This window comes from Rhinoderma darwinii, chromosome 4 (assembly GCF_050947455.1).
Source record: "Rhinoderma darwinii isolate aRhiDar2 chromosome 4, aRhiDar2.hap1, whole genome shotgun sequence".
NCBI lineage: Eukaryota > Metazoa > Chordata > Amphibia > Anura > Rhinodermatidae > Rhinoderma > Rhinoderma darwinii.
This window is the reverse complement of record NC_134690.1, coordinates 157,762,098-157,784,970: the sequence shown is the minus strand read 5'-3', so window position 1 is coordinate 157,784,970 and position 22,873 is coordinate 157,762,098. Positions and strand designations below refer to the sequence as shown.

General features: G+C 41.5%; 1 protein-coding gene across 4 annotated transcripts in view; it reads right to left on the bottom strand.

Annotated features, from left to right (window-relative positions):
• The window catches only part of FGF12 (fibroblast growth factor 12), a 430,891-nt gene that overhangs the window by 130,281 nt on the left and 277,737 nt on the right, over nucleotides 1–22,873 (bottom strand). For all 4 annotated transcript variants that reach the window (XM_075861773.1, XM_075861772.1, XM_075861771.1 and 1 more), the window contains 2 exons: nucleotides 14,108–14,218; nucleotides 11,136–11,239 (listed from right to left, as the gene is read on the bottom strand). In XM_075861773.1, the coding sequence (XP_075717888.1) occupies nucleotides 11,136–11,239; nucleotides 14,108–14,218 (215 nt within the window). The remainder of the gene's footprint in view (nucleotides 1–11,135; nucleotides 11,240–14,107; nucleotides 14,219–22,873) is intronic.

Here is a 22,873-nt window from a genome sequence, read left to right as displayed (position 1 = left end):
CACAGCACAGTTAGACCACAAGATTATAGCGCATGCTTATTTTCTGGAAAAAAAGAACAAGAAGAGTGGCATAACAGGAAAAGTACTGTGCCTTTGAATAGAGAGGTAAATGGACATGCAGAGAATTTCACTAATATGTACTAACATTTAGCTAGTCTTTTTAATTCATTTTTTCTTATTAAATAGTTCTAAGCAGGTCTCCTGTGGATAACAGGATCATAGGGCATCCGGCTGATGGGACCGCCTGAAATCAGCTGCTGTTGTGAAGAGAACTTCTCAGAAAGTGGTAATAGGGAAAATGAGAGAGTGGCCTATAGCAGACAACTTTCCAAAAGTAATCCTTCTTATATCCATCAAGTGTCCACTGTACAATGGGGATTCATCCATTATTATTACAGACCAGAGTACAGATGCTAAATACTGTAATTTAATGAGCCATATATCCTATGTACAACAGGAGTACGAAGAAAAAGGCGGATACCTCTCTGGCGCAGCCGGTTTGTGGATCATCCACGATTAGAATAGTCCATTCGTCCCAGTCATGAAGACAAGGTAGGTATAAAAAGGGGTTTTATTAAAGGGAACCTGTCACCAGCATTTTAGCTATAAAGCCAGCAATACCTGGTGAAAGTGGGTGAAAAATCATTGTCATCTAAGCTATAAATATGTTCTAAGTAAGCTCTGTACCTTTAGTATTCAGTTTTTCAGTGGTCCCGGTCCCACGCCGTATGCAAATGAGCAGAAAAGAGTCAAATCTTCATCTGAAAAGTCAGATTTTCATTCCTCCAGCGTCTCAGAGTGGACTCCACCTCCTTCTTTTTGATTGACAGCTCCTTAGCCAATCAGGGCCGGACAGGTGGTGGCGGTGGGCGGGGTTAAGAAGCTGCGTCCCAGAGCAAAAAATAATCATAAAGTGCGGGAAGAGTTTAAACGACGATATTTACAGACAGAGGAGGACTTCAGGAAAGAAGAGAACAGGAACGAACTCTGGACAGCTGCGGCCATTGAGGGGTCAGGCGAGTTTAACAGGTAAGATGTTGATGACAGGATCCCTTTAAGTACAAGAAAAACAGCGAAGTGTTTCGAAACCGAACTGGTTTCTTCCTCAGGTACAAAGACAAAGGTAGGTGAGGTGCAGGTTAAATAACCGAACGTAAGGTCGGTTAGATTAAGAGCTACCGGGTCCGGCTTGCAGGTCATGTTTACATTGGGATACATAGATAAAAGATAACTAAAGAATATATGATACGATACATTAAAAATCAGTTTATAGTATTCCCATTAACTGATTTTTAATGTATCGTATCATATATTGTTTAGTTATCTTTTATCTGTGTATCCCAATGTAAACATGACCTGCAAGCCTGACCCGGTAGCTCTTAACCCCTTCCCGCCGGATCACGTATATATACGTCATTAAAATCGGTGGCTTACCGCCTTTTCACGTAAATATACGTCATGGAGATGAAGCTGGCTCAGGAGCTGAGCCAGCGACATCACCACCGGGTGACAGCTGTATGTTACAGCTGGCACCCTAAGGTATCGGCCAGGACCGGAGCTAGCCTCCGATCCGACCGATTAACCCCTCACATGCTGCGTTCAATAGAGATCGCAGCATGTGAGGAGTTTATAGCCACCGGCACCCCAGCAACGTGATCGCTGGGTTGCCGGTGGCTGCAAAGGCGATCGGAGGGCTAATGCTTACCTCCCGATCAGCCTGTAACGGAATCCTCCTATGCCCCGTCGTCGGCGGGGCCCAGGAGGCTTCCGGTAACATCGGCAAGATGGCGCCGGCCCAGCTTCCGGCTCAGAAGCTGAGCCGGCGTCATCAGCAGTGGGTGTCCGCTGTATGTTACAGCGGACACCCCGATCTATCGCCAGGAACCGGAGCTAGCTCCGATTCCTGGCATTAACCCCTTTGATGCAGCGATCCATTGTGATCGCTGCATCCTAGAGGTTTGTAGAAAATCGGCAGCCTTGCCATGCGATGGCAAGGCTGGCGACTGCTACCATGGCAACAGGAGCCCTAACAATGGACTCCTGTCTGCCATTACGTAAGCTGATTAGGCCCCGCCCAGAGGCGGAGCCTAATCGGCTTGCTGTCAGTGAACAACTGACAGTTCCAATACATTGCACTACATAGGTAGTGCAATGTATTAGAACATCAAACAAATAGTTGGACATTCAAGTCCCCTAGTGGGACTAAAGAAAAGTGTAAAAAAAAGTGTAAAAAAATTAAAAATAAAAGTTGGAAAACATACAATAAAAGTTTCAAATAATAACACAAAACACAATCGCCCTTTTTCCCTTATAAGTCATTTATTATTGAAAAAAATAATAAAGCCATACATATTTGGTATCGCAGCGATCGTAACGACCTGAACTATAAAAATATTATGTTATTTATTCCGCACAGTGAACGCCGTAAAAAAACAACTCAAAAACACTGCCATAATTACTGTTTTTTTGGTCACTGTCTTCCAAAAATTGAAATAAAAAGTGATCAAAAAGTCGCATGTATCCAAAAATGGTACCGATAAAATCTATACCTCGTCTCGCAAAAAAACAAGCCCTCACACAGCTCCATCGACGAAAAAATGTAAAAGTTATGGCTCTCACAACTTGGCGACAGAAAAAATACATTCTCTTTCCAAAAGTAATTTTATTGTGCAAAAAGTTATAAAAAAGTTCTATAAATTTGGTATCGCCGTAATCGTACTGACCCGCAGAATAAAGGTAACATGTAGTTTATAACGTACGGTGAACGGTGTATATAAAAAAAAAAGTGGCACAAGCTGGGCATGACATTTGACACTGAATTGGCATATCTAGGGAAACTATTTAATTTGTACCTTCCGCAGCGCAATCATTTATGGAAAAGACACGTGGGGTGAAAATGCTCACTACACCTCTTAATAAATGCCTTGAGGGGTGCAGTTTCCAAAATGGGGTCACTTCTCAGGGGTTTCTTTTATTATTTCACATCAAAGCCTCTGCAATTGTGAACCAGTACTTTATAAGTCGCCAAATTAGGCCTCAATTTTACATGGTACTCTTTCACTCCTGAGCCCTGTCAAATGTCCAGGCAAAAGATTAGGGCCACATGTAGGGTGATTCTAAAACAGGGAAACACCGCATAATAATTGAGAGCTGTCTTGTTATGGTGGCACAAGCCGGGCACCACATATTGGCGTATCTAAGGAAAAATTCCCATTTTCATTCTCCCACCTCGTGTGCACACGAATTTCTGCAAAACACCTGTGGGGTTAACATGCTCACTACACCCCTAGGTGAATACCTTGAGGGTGTTGTTTCCAAAATGGCGTCACTTCTGGGGGGTTTCCACTGTTTTGGTCCCACATGGACTTTGCAAATGCAACATAGCGACCAGAAACCAAATGCAGCAAAATCTGTACACCAAAAGCAAATGGCGCTCCTTCCCTTCTGAGCCCTGCCGTGTGCCCAAACAGCATTTTACGACCACGTGTGGGGTATTGCCGTACTCCAGAGAAGTTGCTTTACAAGCGTTGGGGTTCTTTTTTTCCTTTATTTGTTGAGAAAATTTAAAATTTGGAGCTAAAGCTACGTCTTATTGAAGAAAAAGGATTTTTTTTATTTTCACTGCCCAATTCTAATAAAATCTATGAAACACCTGTGGGGGCAAAATGCTCACTACACCCCTAGATGGATTCCTCAAGGGGTGTAGTTTTCTCAATGGAGTCACTTTTTTGGCGTTTTCACTGTTTTGGTACCTCAGGGGCTTTGCAAATGCGACATGGCCTGCGCAAACCATTCCTGCTAAATTTGAGCTCCAAAAGCCAAATGGCGCTCTTTCCCTTCTAAGCTCCGCCGTGTGTCCAAACATCCGTTTATAACCACATGTGGGGTATTGTTTTACTCGGGAGAAATTGCTTTACAAATATTGCGGTGCTTTTTCTCCTTTAGTCCTCGTGGAAATTAGAAAAAATTAGCTAAACCTACATAATCTTTGAAAGAATGACGATTTTTATTTTCACGGCCTACTTCCAATAATTTCTGCAAAAAACCTGTGGGGTCAAAATGCTCACTATACCCCTAGATAATTTCCTCAAGGGGTGTAGTTTCCAAAATGGGGTCACTTTTGGTGGATTTCCACTGTTTTGGCACCGAAAGAGCCCTTGAAACCTGACATGGAGCCTAAAATATTTTCTAATAAAAAGGAGGCCCAAAATCCACTGGGTGCTCCTTTGCTTCTGAGGCCGGTGCTTCAGTCCATTATCACACTAGGGCCACATGTGGGATATTTCTAAAAACTGCAGAATCTGGGCAATAAATATTGAGTTGCATTTCTCTGGTAAAAACTTCTGTGTTACAAAAAAAATAGAATAAAAATGAATTTCTGCAAAAAAAAAATGAAATTTGAAAATTTCACCTCTACGTTGCTTTAATTCCTGTGAAACGTTTAAAGGGTTAAGAAACTTTCTAAATGCTGTTTTGAATACTTTGAGGGGTGAAGATTTTAAAATGGGGTGACTTTTTGGCGGTTTCTAATATATAAGGCCCTAAAAGCCGCTTCACAACTGAACTGGCCACTGTAAAAATAGCCTTTTGAAATTTTCTTGAAAATGTGAGAAATTGCTGCTAAAGTTCTAAGCCTTGTAACGTCCTAGAAAAATAAAAGGATGTTCAAAAAACGATGCCAATCTAAAGTAGACATATGGGGGATGTTAATTAGCAACAATTTTGTGTGGTATAACTGCCTGTCTTACAAGCAGATACATTTACATTTAGAAAAATTCAAATTTTTGCAATTTTTCACCAAATTTTGGTGTTTTTCACTGGTAAATATTGAATTTATCGACCACATTTTTCCACTATCATAAAGTCCAATGTGTCACGAGAAAACAATCTCAGAATCGCTTGGATAGGTAAAAGCGTTCCGGAGTTATTACCACATAAAGTGAAATATGTCAGATTTGAAAAAATGGGTCTGGTCCTGAAGGCCAAAATGAGCTTGGTCCTGAAGGGGTTAATCTAACCGACCTTACGTTCCGTTATTTCACCTCCACCCCACCTACCTTTGTCATTTGTACGCTACCTGAGGAAGAAACCAGTTCGGTTGCGAAACACTTTGCTCTTGTACTTAATAAAACCCCTTTTTATACCTATCTTGTCTTCATGACTGGGACGAATGAACCATTCTAATCGTGGATGATCCACATACCGGCTGCGTCAGAGAGGTATCCACCTTTTTCTTCGTACTCCTGCTGTCCAAATATAGAGGCTTCTTTTAGCTCTCGAACCGGATCTCAGGCTGCAACCGGACGCAAGCAATTACATCCCAGAGGAATATGCTATACTGGATGTTATGCTCCTAGCATAACTTCACAAGGTTAGCACAACTTGAACACAGTACCCACCTAATCTCTGTAATGTTTCATGCACTATGTGCGCTTTGTTGTTTTTTTTTCCTATTTGTCTATATATCCTATCTAAGTACTTATTATGAAATCTAAAAGCACAATCTAATTAATAGATTGATTGATTAATAGGATCTTGCAAATATTAAAAGAGAAAGTTTTCATTACTCAACAGAAAACACTGAAATAATAGTAAAGATGAGCCCCCCAGATGGAAATATACGCTGTATCATTAGACTGATGTTACACTCCGATCAGTGGAGCAATGTCCTTTTTGAAGTAGAGCCACCTTATTAGTGCCAGCCACAAATACAGCCCAAGTAAGGACAGTATCGAGTACCAATTTCATATGTAATGTGCATACAAACCTTTCATGTGCTCTTCTCTGCCTGCAATTCAAATAGAAATACTACACAGAACTTGATGCCATAAAGCATGATGATGAAAGAATAATGAGAAAGAGAAAACTGCCAATGGGTAAAATAGAATCCATATTCTAGGAAGAAGAGATAGATCCTTTTCTATCAGAAAACCAGTTATGAGCAAACATAAAAGCCACATAACCCAGCATGCTCTGTTACTCTATTACATTGAAGAGCCATAGCAGGCGGTATACAAGACTCCAGCAAACTGATGCATGTCTCTCTAGCTGCGAGCATATTGCAGCTATAAATTGCACATCTGCTATAAAAGTAACACATTTCATGCGACTAATGATGCTCCACATCTTATACAAATATCTTCATAAATTTGGTAATCATTAATAAGGAAAAGACAATACTAAGAAATGTGTTGTTCCAATTAATACTATAGACCTCTGAAGAAACGTCCTATACAAACTGAGGACGCAGAAACGCGTTAGGTGTTCAGATTGGTTCAGTGTGAATGCACACTCTTGCTTTGGGTGTACAATCTCTGTCAAGTGTGAATGCACACTATTGCTATAGGTGCTGTGCTGTTATCTATGAGTGTGAATGCACACTACTGCTATAGGTGCTGCGCTGTTATCTATGAGTGTGAATGCACACTATTGCTATAGGTGCTGCACTGTTATATATGAGTGTGAATGCACACTATTGCTATAGGTGCTGTGTTGTTATCTATGAGTGTGAATGCACACTATTGCTATAGGTGCTGCGCTGTTATCTATGAGTGTGAATGCACACTATTGCTATAGGTGCTGCACTGCTATATATGAGTGTGAATAAACACTATTGCTATAGGTGCTGCACTGTTATCTATGAGTGTGAATGCACACTACTGCTATAGGTGCTGTGCTGTTATCTATGAGTGTGAATGCACACTATTGCTATAGGTGCTGCACTGTTATATATGAGTGTGAATGCACACTATTGCTATAGGTGCTGTGCTCTTATCTATGAGTGTGAATGTACACTATTGCTATGTGTGCTGCGCTGTTATCTATGAGTGTGAATGCACACTATTGCTATAGGTGCTGCGTTGTTATCTAGGAGTGTGAATGCACACTACTGCTATAGGTGCTGCGTTGTTATCTAGGAGTGTGAATGCACACTATTGCTATGGGTGCTGTGCTGTTATCTATGAGTGTGAATGCACACTATTGCTATGGGTGCTGCACTGTTATCTATGAGTGTGAATGCACACTATTGCTATAGGTGCTGCTTTGTTATCTATGAGTGTGAATGCACACTATTGCTATAGGTGCTGCGTTATCTATGAGTGTGAATGCACACTATTGCTATAGGTGCTGTGTTGTTATCTATGAGTGTGAATGCACGCTACTGCTATAGGTGCTGTGCTGTTATCTATGAGTGTGAATGCACACTATTGCTATAGGTGCTGCTTTGTTATCTATGAGTGTGAATGCACACTATTGCTATAGGTGCTGCGTTATCTATGAGTGTGAATGCACACTATTGCTATAGGTGCTGCGTTGTTATCTAGGAGTGTGAATGCACACTATTGCTATAGGTGCTGCACTGTTATCTAGGAGTGTGAATGCACACTATTGCTATAGGTGCTGCACTGTTATCTAGGAGTGTGAATGCACACTATTGCTATAGGTGCTGCGCTGTTATCTATGAGTGTGCATGCACACTATTGCTATAGGTGCTGCCCTGTAATCTATGAGTGTGAATGCACACTACTGCTATAGGTGCTGTGTTGTTATCTATGAGTGTGAATGTGCACTACTGCTATAGGTGCTGTGCTGTTATCTATGAGTGTGAATGTGCACTACCCCTACCTCATTTCAGTGTGAATGCACAGTGTCCTAGGTGTTGCTTTTTCGCTATTGAGTGTAAATGCACACTCTGCTAGTTATCAGATCTTTATTTAATGTGAATGCACACTTTGCTATTTAGTCCAGGTGGGGACAGGTGTTATATTTTTGGTTAGATATCTGGGGGAATGCTACAATAATTGAACTTTAGGTGAATTATTACTCATTATTGGTAGCCTTATCTAGTCTTTACCTACCTGGTTAGCCTGGTATCTTTAGGAATATATTGGCAAGTCTAGACCATTTTAAGGATTTAACATTAAAATTGTCTTTTAAGCGTTCTTTTCCAGGGGGATTCATCTGTTCCAATTAACAGGCTCATGAAGATCACCCAAACTTCAGTATAAAACCCTGAGCATTATTCTTAGCACCCTTGTACGGATGACTAACACAGCTACTCAGGCAAATGAGGCTCAGAGAGTATTAGCACAAAGGTGTATAGGTGCAGATGCCATGTTAAAACGTAATATGAGTGATATCTGTGGCAAATGTATTAAAATCTCACCCGGCGTCTCTTAGAATGTTTCTATTGCTATAAATTGTAATAGAACAGGTACAAGCTCTAGGCCAAGTATAAACCTATAATATAAATGAGAACAACAAAATACACACATACCTACACATCTTTTTTTGCAGTTTTGTCAGGGGTTTTGACAGAATTTCATTATTTCAACAAATATATTACAGTTCACAAAAATCAGAGCAAATAAAAAACCAAAACAGTGTGCGCTATAATCGTAACTTGTATTACCGTTTCTGCTTCTAAATACAGCACAGACTGTCTATAGTCCGTGCTGCCGGCGGCTCAGAACTTTGCAATAGAAAAGAGAGCATCCTGCTCGTCTCCACTGCTCTCGTATGAGGAACGGCCGCCAGCGCTGTAGGATTCTGCAGAGATGGCGCATGTTCTACATATGGGAGTCATGGAGACGGGCTGGACTCTCTCTTATGAGCCGCCGGCAGTACGGCCTATAGACAGTCCATGATGCTGTTAGAAGCAGAAACGACGGTAATACAAGTGATTTAGAAGAATGATTATAGTGCACACTCCTGCACTATACTCCTTTTTCAGTGAAAGTAGAGTAACGCTTTAAGCACCTTTTTAAAAATGGTATCAGCTATGTGATAAATATGGAGTATTTTAGTTATACAGGTACTGCCATGGGGCTGAACAGGGCTGAGCTACAAGACCAGACACAGCCTCAAGCACATAGACAGCACTATGTTAGTGCTGTCCCATTGTTCTGCTGATGAGTGTAGGTCCTGATGGTCAGACACTCAGTGATCATAAATTGATGGCTTAACCTAAGGAAAGGACATCAAGAGAACCTTTCACCTCCCCATACATGTGCAGCTGAGTGCAGCATGTAATGGGGAGGGCTGCACAAACCCTTGGGCACCAAATTGTTTTTCTACCCTCCTCCATTATTTAGATATCAGTGCCATTATATTTGGCACCCGATATTTAAATAACCCCCTGAACTGTCAATGGGGCATGTACTGGTAAGTGGGTGTGTTACTATGGCTGTGACACTGTCCAATCAGATATTTACAGTGTTACACCAAGAGCGAGGATAGAGGAGACTGGCAAGGGGGCATGTCACTGCTACGGACAGTGTAAGAGCTGTGGAGAGGAGAGCGTGCATGCTCTCATCTCTTCAGCTCTTACGAGAGATCAGTCTTGTACTTTGTCTGCCGAACTGGCAAGGGAGCGTGTCACTGCTACGGACAGTGTAAGAACTGGGGCGCGCTCTCCTCTCCACAGCTCTTACACTGTCCGTAGCAGTGACATGCCCCCTTGCCAGATCGGCAGAAGACTGATCTTGAAAGCTGAAGAGTGAGAGCATGCGCGCGCGCTCGCGCACACTATCTCCTCTATCCTCGCTCTTTCTGTAACACTGTCGTATCTAATTGGACAGTGTCACAGCCATAGTAACACGCCCCCTTGCCAGTGCACACCCCACGGACAGTTCAGGCGGTTATTTAAATATTGGGCGCCAAATATTACGGGACCGATATCTAAATAACGGAGGAGGGTAGGAAATTTTTTTTAAGTGCCCCAGGGTTTGTGCAGCCCTGCCCATTACATGCTGCACTCAGCTGCACATGTATGGGGAGGTGAAAGGTTCTCTTTAAAACCTGTGTTAAATTTCTCCCAGTCCCTCAGGATTCTTATTTGGTAATTCCAATAATACCGTTATTTTAAGGAACTGCTGATAATGCAAATCCCAAATATAATCTTATAATATGATATAAGGTTTCGAGTTGGAAGTTCACATTAGATACTACCAAGTCTGATATTAGTATAAGGCTGTATAAACATGTCAGACTTTAATTAAACACCTCAACATTGATCATTTCATTGTTCATTACAAGCTAATAAAAAGGAAGTAAATAATAAAAGCAAGTCTGTTCTTGTCAAATATCTTTCTAATTCATGCTATGCAAATGGCAAGAGCTAAAGAAAGTACCAAGCACATTATATTGTGGAAAAACGGCACATGCACAGACAAGTAATGATTCTGCAATATATAGTAGTTCATTTTCTAAAATGGGTATTTAGCAGAGAACATTAATTTCAATTCTTTACACTCCAACTGTCTCCATAGCAGCAGAACAAAAAATTATAAGCACAAATGAAACGTTCTATTGGGCAATGTACTGAATCCCAGTTGGAAAAGAGATTCTGTAACATTCACATTAGAGCTTAAAGGGATGGTCCAGGCATTGGGCGGTTTTTAATACTGCTCCACAGGATAGGTCATCAGTCTAGGATTGGTGGGGTTCCAACACATGGACCAACACTAATCAGCTGCTCCGGCTGCCTCCGTGCACCGGATGTTATGCAGTGGATCACTTCAAACAGCCATATCTCAGGCTGTGGACCACCTAGAACGGCAGTTCGGGTGGCATATGAAAGAGGAGATCGCAGTTCTAGCTAAGACACAATCGGATATATCGCCAGTTGAATACACAGTCGGGAATGGAAGCTGTATACTATATGATCAGGCTGTGTTGCTGGGCAGGGAAGGGGGAGGAGCTGTATGCTGATTGGACAGCGTCATACAGAAAACATGACACTGCCCAGAGTGAAAAGAAAGAGTCACCTCCTATTTGGCTATTAGAGCAACATTAGCATATATAAAAAAAATATTACTCATAACTTTGCAAATAATAAACGTATTCTAGTTATCAGCAGCAAAGTGCCTATTAGATTAGTTTCGTTGATAGGGAATTAATAAACTGGTGACAGAGCCTCTTTAAGAGCATCTTCCCACTCTCCAATAGTTCAGGCTTTGCAGGGACCACAGGGTGCTTTCTATCTGCATCTCCAGGTTCAGAACATCCTCAACACTACACTACACCCACAAATAGGTAAATAAAATATTTGCTTCACGGTTTTCAACATACGTCATTTAGTAGCTTTCTTTGCAATATTGTATGCATAAAAAGGGAGGGAATACCAGACTTACTGAGCTGAAGAGAAATCCTTCACCATTCATTGCCGCGTAGAGTCCTGCCTTAAGTCCTTGAATTGCAACCACTCGGAGACCCACAGGAATTAAATTGAAGAGGGCTGGAGTAAAAATAAAATGATCTTTTGATAAATAATCCTCAATCTACTGTTCATTTAATAATCTATTAAGCATTTATGACAATAGCTGAATATCCTAAGAGAAATCTTAATTCAGTAAAATAAGGTAAATTTGATCAATACACATATCACATCATTTCTGTAGCGATTCTACTTTATTTAAAAGGTGAAGAACGGGTTGGGTTTCATTTTCTGATGTTAGTTCAGCTCACTTGTAAGCCAACTACTTATTTTAATCTGCCTGTATGTTAACAGTAAGGCCGCAAGGGTCTGTTCAAATGTCATGCTGATATTGTGTTTTTTTGGTGACGACTTTTGCAATATTGCTGCATAAGGCCTCGTTCACATCTGCGTTGGAGTCCCGTTCAGAAGTTCCGTCGGAGCTTTCCGTCAGAACTGGACCCTGAACAGACACAAACGGAAACCAGAGGATTCCGTTTCCATCACCATTGATTTCAACGGTGATGGATCCGGTGCCCATGGTTTCCGTTTGTCTCTGTTGTGCACCGGTTGGGTAGTTTTGCCGGAAGCAATAGCAGTGATTTAACTGAAAAAACTTTAATGGGTTGTTCAGGCTATAAAAAAAAAAATCCTTGGCCCTGAAATATCAGCACGTTTCCACTGCCCCCTCCTCTTTTTAGGATAATGATGTGTCCTCTTCCATGTCCAACTTAAAAACCTAGCTGAGTTTTTTTTTTTTGTTCACCTAAAAGTAGGAAGTAATGGTGTTATTACTGAATCCAATGGTAGCAAAATACTAAAGACTAATATCTCAGTAGCCTACACTAAAAAGAAATTAAATTTAATAGTAGCCCTATTATGGCTAAAAGTGGCTGTACAGTAAACGCTAACACTAAATCTAAAAGTAGCCATATGGTAACACTAATGTAAATCCAAAACCAGCAATCCAATAAACAAAATAAATCTAATGGCAGCCACTAGACACTAACATTACATCTATTGTAAGTCCTACACTATATACTAAATCTATCAGAAGTCATACACTTAATAAAATCACTAAATTTAGAGGCAGCCATACAATAAACTAGCACTAAATCAATATGAGATGCTCATATGCTAAGATTCTAATATTAAATATCTGAAATTATATTATATTAAAGGGCACAATTTTATTCCTTGTCACGTATTTATTTTGTTATTTTTTTTTTTAAAGTGGTGGTGGTAAAACTTGGCATATCAATGTCCCCTTTTTCAAAATGGAAATTGTTGTTTGTGTCAGAAAAGTGGCATGCTTCATAAATATGGTGTTTATGTCATGTCGCCATTGCATTAATATAGTCTACCCCTTTATTCGATATTATACTTGTTTTTTATTTTCAGACAGAAATTATGCCAGCTTTGTTGGAAGCAAAAAACGCTGTTACTTATATTATAAATAATCATTTTTTTAAATATTCATATTTGGTATAACGTGCAAAAAAACATGGCAATCCTATGGTGAGGTATCAACTTAGGCAAATTATATTTTTTTACTACATAAAGAAATGCCCCAGTTTATACTGATTACTTTAGTCTTACATTGCAATATACCAAGATCACATGTAGTGAAATTCAGCCATGGAAAAAGCCCGCAAATTCACAGCAGAGTTCGTGTTACATGTGGATTTTGCTTCCGATTTTTCAGCAGATTTGCGGAATGAAACCCTTTTCATTTAAATGACAAACATAGCAGCAGATCGGGCATTCAGCATATTATAAAACAACATGCCTAAAATCCTCTGCAGTTGCATAGATGCCCAGATGTATTATATATATCGCTGGATAAGGCATGGCAGATTTGCAGTGGATTTGCTGTGTGGATTGAGTGGTGTACAGGCTCAATAGCAAGTCTATGAGTTTGTAAATCACTCGCTCGTCTTTCCATAGAGAACTGAGCAGAGCCGATCAGAAACGAAGGAACACGGCGCTCACCTGAGCGCTTCTACCCCTTTGTTTCAGTGATCAGTGGGGGTCTCAGAGCTCAGTCCCCCACTGATCAAAACTTCTGATATGTCACTATGACATGTCAGAAGTTTTATAAAAGTCATCAAAAGTTTTCTGAAAGTTTAGTTACACTTTAAGGTCAAATGCAGTTTTTGCCGTGATTTTCAAAAAAATCGCGGCAAAATGCTGCTGTTTTGTGAAATTCAAGCCAATAAATGGTATTGGACTGTATCGTGTGAATAAGCCCTTAATCGGTATAATCTAGGAATTATTTTCTGTATTAAAAAGGTAATGATTAGGACACTTTAAATGCAGCACTGTATATAAGTACTATATAGCTATAAAATAACACCAACCTTATTGACACTATACACAAGTACATGTTTATTTTGTGTGTCAAGCTAAAACTACAAAGCGAAGGCTTAATTCAGATGACTGGGTGTCCAATTGACAGTGATAAACGGCCGTATAGCATGGCCGATTTGCACGCGTACGGGACCGGTTTTCACGGATCCCTCATAGACTTGAGTCTATTGAGGGATTGAGGAAAACGGGCAAAAATAGCACATGTTATATTTTTACCTGGCCCGTTCACATTTTCCGTTAAAAAAATGGCCGTTTGAATAGCCCCATAGACATCCATTGATTTCAATGCAGCCGTGTGACGGCCGTTAAAAAAAAACAAAAACACGTACGTCACACGGCCGAGTTTCCCTGTCGTCTGAATAGAGCCTAATACGTTAAAATAGAGTAATAAATGACTGTGTTCTAGAAGTAAAAATGTTAAATGCTGGATAGACAGCTGTTCTGTAAGAAATGGGCTTCTGATGTTTGTGCAAAGTCCCTGATAGGAAACAGGCATTAAACATGATTTATAATTGTGATAAAAAGGGTGATTTTCCTTACTGTAGTCGCTGTTTTCGTCCTTAGTGCCATCAATACTGCCATCTGGGTGCATCTGCAGGAAGTATCCCTGCTGGCTGAATAACCGTGTCACAATTCCTTTCAGCTGGGGTTCTGCAAAATAAATCCCATCAATACAACACTTAGAACTGTGCTCAGTGATTGTGCATAGGACAGAATGCGTCGTCACCAGGACAGAAAGTGAATAAGCTGATTATGGCTGGATGACCTGCCTCTAGATCCTTCAGCTGTGATGCTATGAGATGCAATTGTATTAAGAGAGAAGATAAAAAAAAAAAACTGCAAATAGATCAACTTCACCAAACTCTGCCAAGAACATCATTAACTTTTTTTTCCACAATTGCTCTTTATTATTTTCTTTGTAACGGGCTGTAGTATGGCTTTTGCTGTTGCTTATTTTATCAACATCAGGTTAAAGGGAAACGTCCGAATTTTTTTCTCTCTATATTTGACTCTATAAATCCCTGATTTGCTTAAAGAGGCTCTGTCACCAGATTTTGCAACCCCTATCTGCTATTGCAGCAGATAGGCGCTGCAATGTAGATTACAGTAACGTTTTTATTTTTAAAAAACGAGCATTTTTGGCCAAGTTATGACCATTTTTGTAATTATGCAAATGAGGCTTGCAAAAGTCCAAGTGGGTGTGTTTAAAAGTAAAAGTCCAAGTGGGCGTGTATTATGTGCGTACATCGGGGCGTTTTTAATACTTTCACTAGCTGGGCGCTCTGAAGAGAAGTAACATCCTCTTCTCTTCAGAACGCCCAGCTTGTGACAGTGCAGATCTGTGACGTCACTCACAGGTCCTGCATCATGACGGCCACATCGGCAGCAGAGGCTACAGTTGATTCTGCAGCAGCATCAGCGTTTGCAGGTAAACACATGGCGGATACACTGCATAAAAGTACACCATGTATCCGTCCTGGAACCCGCAGGGAATTCCGCCCGAAAAATGACAAACGTGCATTAAGTTTATACTTACCCCATTCTTCGTCGTCATGGCGACATATCTCTCTGTTGTCCATACAGCCAAATCTCCTGGGATGTCGCTGCTGCCCATGTGACCGCTGCAGCAGTCACATGGGGTGAAACGTCATCCCAGGAGGCCGGCCTGGATGGAGAACAGAAGAAAGTGTCGTTATGACAATGATTGGGTGGTAAGAATAAACCCTTTTATTCATTTTAAAAGCCAAAAAAACCCCACTTTTTTTTTCTGAGTTGCGTTTTTGCTGTGGAATCGCAGCTTTTCTGCTGCGCAAATTGTAACATTTGCTATTTGTTGCAGGTTTTACCAACCTATTGAATTCAATGGGGACAACCTGCACCAGAAAAGCAGTGATTCCGAATAATACATTGACATGCTGCGGATTAAAAAAACACACCGCTGGTCAATTTCTGAACTTTTTTTGGGCTGATTTTTTAGGCAGCTTGAGGATGAGATTTGTCTCATGCACTCTGCTGCTTCTGTAATATTCTGCGGATTTTCCGCAATGAAATCCGTTGATAAAAAAATCTACAGTGTTTACTTAATGTGTAAACATACCCAAATTTCTACTTTCAGGATACGAACACACACAGCGTGTTCAGGGCGAATACACTACGTCAAGCTGTGCAGTGTATCTGCCCTGAACACCGCAGGGAATGCCGTCTGAAAAATCACACCACATTGTGAAAATTAAAAAAAAAAAAACATTCATACTTACCCCCTCCCTCTTCTCTGTTTGTAGTCCGGCCTCCTGGGATGATGATGCAGGCCATGTGACCGCTCTAGCCTGTGATTGGCTGCAGCGGTCACATGGGATGAAACGTCATCCCAGGAGGCCGGACTGGAGAAGAATTCGGGAACTCTGGGTAAGTATAATTTTTTTTTTCTTACTTGCAATTTTTGGAGCACAATCGCTGTGATTCCGCCGCAAATGTCGCAACACACACCACCTGCGGGTTTAAGCACCCCATTGAATTTAATGGGGAAAACCCGTAACAGAAGAGTGGCGATTCCGCAGCATTAATTAACATGCTTCGGTTCAAGAAACCGCACCACACGTCAATTTACTTGCGTTTTTTTGGGCGGCCTTTTTCCACTGTGTGAGGACGAGATTTGTTGAATTCTCACCTACACTGCTGCTACTGTAATACGCTGCGGATCTTCCACAATGAATCCGTTGCGGAAAATCTGCAGTGTTTACGCTAGGCTCCTAACAGCAGCTAACCATCCATGTGAATCTGCCTCTACAGTCGTAATACTTTGGCTATTACTGATGTAGTGTAATCATCTAGCTCTAGAATTGCCCAGAGCACCACATTAGCTTTGAGAGACTTACATAGTCCATTAATAAGTTTTATATAAAAGTTAAATGTAGAAAATAAAAAAATGTATAGTGCTAATGAATTTGGACTATATGGCCCTGGACCAAAAAATATGGTGTGCTCCTGCTTTATATGATTACAGTCATTTCAACAAACTTTGTATCAATAGTACAAGTTAATATAAAAAAAACGTTGTAATATATCTTAAGAGAAAATTGCATTTCTCCACTTACGAGCCACTTATCCCCCTCCCCTGCACTGATCATTCACTCTAAATTCACTGCTAAAATCAGTTTTAAGAGAAGAGACGGATTATCAACTCACTGAGGGATTAGGTTACATTCTGCCCGTAGAAGTGTATGGAGAGGGGAGGGAGCTGTTGGAGAGAGACAGAGAAACAACGCTGCTGCATCTTCTAGTAAGTGCTCTCTCTCGCCCCAGCAGTGAGTCACCGTTAACAATGCTCAGTACTGCTGTATAACGTCTTCCATGCTGCTGCTGCTGCTACTTCTGAGGTTGTAATACAAAGAGATAGGAGCGCAGGATCTCCTCTTATCTCAGTGTGCTGTGTTTGGGAGTCATCATAGCAGCTAGTGTCTGCCCCCCTCCAGAGCTAAGATCAGGCAAAACTGATAATTAGAGACAGAGCATCCGGTGGCAAAAATCTATGAAAATGCCATATACACGTCATAATTGAGAGAAATCGTGTTATTCCTCATGTACACACACATGACAGCTTGTTCCGAAAAGTCATCTGAAACAATAAGTCAATGGCCAATACTAATAATTAGCAGAATATAACCAAAGTGCTGTACATAAATTTCCAATCTCACCAGTGCACATACATTTCATAGTGAGTTCTATAAGAGTAAGAGTTTTAAGTTAATGTTGACAAGTTATCAGGTGCCAGTGATGCAATCTGGTATGCAGTCAATAATGACATGCATCTCTCATTTCATTTTGTGTTTTAGTATTCTTGTAAACGTGTTACATTGGCTTCATTAGTTGGCAATCTGTTCCATCTGACAATCTGGCACTGCAACAGTGCAAATCGGTAACAGTGGCACAATTGTATTTATGAAACGCTTCTGGGCAAACCTTCTTTTATCACTTGGATCAAGAGACAGATGTTCTATCTGCCTTGAGTGTCCCATGCGATATGTGTCTTCCACATTATTAAACACATTCTGTCAGGCTGCAAAAGGCCTGCAGCAACAAGGAACTGAATGCTATACCTGCACTGTATAGACCCAGACAAATATACCCTGGACAACAGTAGTGTCATTAAGTGACAAGATACCGAGCTGGTATAAAGAAACTAAACTATGCAAAATAGATCCGTATTTTCAACAGGGTATGGATTCGATTCTTCATTCATGCCGTCATATCAACTTCAAACTATTTCTAAAATGGCCAACCTAACACAGTGTAAAGGATTAACCGATGGCCACTTGTCACTGTGACTGAACATTTAGCTTCAAAACTGCGTGCAGCTCTAAGAGATTATAGGGTGACCATTAATCTGGAAAATAAATCTAAACCAGTCATTTTCTTGCCAACGTGGCTGCTTGCAAGGTTAAGTAATAAAACTTTTGACATATGTGCAAAATAACACAACTAATAAGGAATGTTGATCTAAAAAAAAAGCATATCCACTGATCGGCCATAACACTAAGGGCGGGTTCACACGTGGCGGAATTTCACTGAAATTCCGCTGCGGACACTCCGCAGCGTTAATCCGCAGCGGTGCCGTTTGTCCATTGACTTACACTTTAATTTAGCAGTGTTTAGCATGCTCTGTCTGTTGCGGAGCAGTGGCGGACTGGTTGCGGACTCATGGCGGAATTTCTCCATTGACTTCAATGGAGAGTCAAAATTCCGCAATGAAGTCCGCAGATCTTATGTGTGCTGCGGAGCGTATTGTTTTTACTACCATGACATTTCTTCATTCTGGCTGGACCTATGTATTTCTAGGTCTACAGCCAGACTGAGGAAGTCAATGGGGCTCCCGTAATGACGGGAGCGTTGCTAGGAGACGTCTGTAAATAGTCACTGTCCAGGGTGCTGAAAGAGTTACGCGATCGGCAGTAACTGTTTCTGCACCCGGGACAGTGACTACCGATCTCAATATACATGTATCTGTAAAAAAAAATATAAGTTCATACTTACCGAGAACTCCCTGCGTCTGTCTCCAGTCCGGCCTCCCAGGATGACGTTTCAGTGTAAGTGACGGCTGCAGCCAATCACAGGCCAAGCACAGGCTGCAGCGGTCACATGGACTGGAGCGTCATCCAGGGAGGTCGGGCTGGATGCCGAAAGAGGGACGCGTCACCAAGACAACGGGCGGTAAGTATGAATTTCTTTGACTTTCACTAGGGAAAGTGCTGTCCCTTCTCTCTATCCTGCACTGAATAGGGAGAAGGGAAGCACTTTTCCTGCAGTCCGCAGCGGCCAGTCCGCATCAATTTTCTGCACATTTTGTGCAGATCCGCAGCAGAATCTGCAACGCAGATTCTGTGCGGCATTGATGCGGACAGTTGCGGAGGAAATCCGCCACGTGTGGTCATGCCCTAAAACCACCTGCCAAATATTGTGTAGGTCCCCCTTGTGCCACCAAACCATCTCTAATTTGTAGACATGTACTGGACAAGACCTCTAAAGGAGTCCCAAGTTATCTGGCACCAAGACTTCAGCAGCAGGTCCGTTAAGTTGTGAGGTGGCGTCTCCATGGATCAGACTAATTTTTCCAGCACATCCCAGATAGGATTCAGATCTGGGGAATTTGGAGGCCAAATTAACACCTCGAGTTTTTTGTCATTTTCCTCAAACCATTCCTGAACAGTTTTTGCAATGTGGCAGGGCGCATTATTGTGCTAAAAGAGGCCTCTGCCATTAAGGAATATAGTTTCCATGAATGGGTATACTTGGTCTGCAACAATGTTTAGGTAGGTGGTACATGTCAAAGTAACATCCATATGAATGCCAGGACCTGAAGTTTCCCAGCGGAAAATTAGCCAGATCATCACATATCTTCTTACGATAGCGCATACTGGTGACATCTCTTCCACAAGAAAGCCACGCACACAGCCATCCACATAATGTAAGTAAAAACTTAATTCTTCTTGACACCAACTTGACACCTTCTTTCATTGCTCAATTGTACAGTTCTGATGGTCACATGTCTATGATAGAAGCTTGCGGCGTTGAACTGGGGTCAGCATAAGCACTCTGACGGTCTGCCCCAAACAAAGCAAGCTGCAACACTCTGTATTCTGACACCTTTCTACCATAGCCAGCATTAACTTTTTCAGCAGTTTGTGTTACAGTAGTTCTTCTGTGGGATTTGACCAGACTGGCTAGCCTTCGCTCCCCACATAAATGAATGAGCCTTGGGTGCCCATCACCCTGTCACTGGTTCACCGGTTGTCCTTTCTTGGACCACTTTTGATAGGAAATAACCATTGCATACTGCGAACACTCCAGGAGACCTGCCGTTTGGGAGATTCTCTGATCCAGTCGTCTAGCCATTACTAGTTTGACCATGTCAAAGTTGCTTCAATTTTTACACTTGCCTATTTTTCCTGCTTCCGGCACATCAACTTCAAGAACTGACTGTTCACTTGCTGCCTTATAAATCCCATCCCTAGACAGCTGCCATTGTAATGAGATAATTAACCGCTTCATGATAGCCATATGGCTATATACGTTCCAACGGCCGATCTCCCTGTGCAGTTATCACGTATATAAACGTTGGCAGCTTGAAACGGCTTTAACCCCTTCCCGACATTTGCCGTACATGTACGTCATGGAAAGCATTGACTTCCCGCATCTTGCCGTACATGTACGTCAAATGCAGAAGGGGTTACCGTATCAAAAATAAAAGTTTTAAAGTAAAGATGGCTGCTGTTCATAACAGCAGGACATCTGTACACGATGCCCAGGGGGGTGTCGCCTCCCCCCCGCATCGGCGATCGCCGCCATTGGCCGTTCAATTCAGACCGGCCAATTGCGGCTGTTTGCGGCTTTTGCCAATCACTGTGCCACAGGGCACAGTGATATGGTGGTGATTGGTGCTGTCTAGGACAGCACCAATGACTACCATGTTCCATGTAAAAAATGGCGGTGATGCCAGCCCCCAGATCGCTATGGTTGGTCGGTCAGCACCGACCGACCAATCGCAGCCATGGCGGGTGTTTGAAACACCCTACACCAGCCCTGCCCACCTCATTCCGGTTAGGAACGGTGAGCAGAGCTGGTGTGACCGTCTGTGAAGCCAACTTACCGAATCTGAGGCCTTCTGTGCTGCGATCCTGCTGTGACGTCTTCATCCGACTGCTTCCTGCAGAAGAGTGAACCGTCATCATCATCAACTGTGCTGCTGCTGATTTTTTTTTTTTTTAGCAGCAGCACTTGTTTTTTTTCCTAAACTTCTTATCCCTGTACCCTCCCCCCCCATCCCACCCTCCCCATCTTTCCCTTTTTACGTCCTGCGGCCGCCGAGTGCGGATCAGTGACCGCCATCACTGACCGCCAATTTTTGGCACAGGACTTCCTTTTTTTTTGTATTTTGCACCTCCCTGTGTGCGCCCTGCGGCCACTGAGTGCTGATCAGTGACCGCCATCACTGATCAGCATCCGTGGTAATTTTTTTTATTTTTTGGCCTTTTTTATTACTGCACCTTTTTTTTGCGTGCGCCCTGCGGCTACTGAGTGCTGAGTCTAATAATCAGCCTCAGTGGTAATTTGTTTACGCAGGTTTTTTTTTGGCCTTTTTTTCTTCATTTTATAAAACTGTAAAAAAAAAAGACTAGCATTAGAGTAGCGGACGTTTACTGACGTCCGTTTTGTAAAAAAAGATATATAGCAGAAGTTCTAGCTATATATTTTTTTATACAGTTTGAATAAATTGACTTCTTATAGTTAGCGTCCATTTAGTGACGGACATTTAGTTCGTTCACTAAATTTTTGATAGCGTAGCGACAGTTAGTATAAATTTATAGCGTTATAGTCAGCGTCCGTTTAGTGACGGACATTCAGTTTTTTTTAACTGAAGTTCGTTCACTAAATTTTTGATAGCGTAGCGACAGTTAGTATAAATTTACATCTTATAGTCAGCATCCGTTTAGTGACGGACATTCAGTTTTTTTTTAACTGAAGTTCGTTCACTAAATTTTTGATAGCGTAGCGACAGTTAGTATAAATTTATAGCGTTATAGTCAGCGTCCGTTTAGTGACGGACATTCAGTTTTTTTAACTGAAGTTTGTTCACTAAATTTTTGATAGCGTAGCGACAGTTTTAGTATAAATTTACATCTTATAGTCAGCGTCCATTTAGTGACGGACATTCAGTTTTTTTTTAACTGAAGTTCGTTCACTAAATTTTTGATAGCGTAGCGACAGTTAGTATAAATTTATAGCGTTATAGTCAGCGTCCGTTTAGTGACGAACATTCAGTTTTTTTTAACTGAAGTTTGTTCACTAAATTTTTGATAGCGTAGCGACAGTTTTAGTATAAATTTACATCTTATAGTCAGCGTCCATTTAGTGACATACATTCAGTTTTTTTTAACTGAAATTTGTTCACTAAATTTCTGATAGCGTAGCGACACAGTTGTAGCTCAGTTTTTTTTACAGTTCTATATTGAACGTTCAATAAATTTCTTTCTCCTAAATTTTTCTTATTCTTCTCTTCTTTTTCTTTTTTTTTTCCTATAAATTTCATATTACACGTGTAAAAGCACAACATACAAAACCACCTCTATAAAGAGTATTACACGTGTTGAAGCACTACATACCCCCCTAATAAAAATGGCCCAATCATCTCAAAGGCTCTACTCCGCTGAGGAGGCATACGCCATCCTGGCCTCTGACACTGAATCGGCCAGCGAGGGAGAAGAGGAAATTGCCCCATTCATCTTGACCTCATCATCCTCATCCAGTGATGAGGAACCCCCGCAAAGACGCCCCAGGACATCAGCTGAGGCAACCCCCCAAATGAGCGATACCCTGTGGAACCCACCCCCTGATAATTATGAGCCTCACATTCCAGATTTCACAGGGAGCTCTGGAATTCTATTTGAGACTGTAGGCCTCGCAGAAATTCACTATTTCAATCTGTTTTTCACTGAGGATTTTGTTAATGTAATGGCGGCCCAAACAAATTTATATGCCCAACAATTTTTAGCCCAAAACCCCACGTCATCATTTGCTAGGTGGACCCCCATAGAGGCAGCGGAGATGATGAAATTTTGGGGCCTTGTCCTACATATGGGCCTAGTAAAAAAACCAGAGATTAGGCAATACTGGAGTGCGGACATTTTATACAGCACCCCATTATACCACATGGCAATGACCCGGGCACGATTTGAAATTATTCTGAAATTTTTGCATTATAATGATAATGCACAGTGCCCGCCCCGTGATGACCCCACATACGACCGCCTA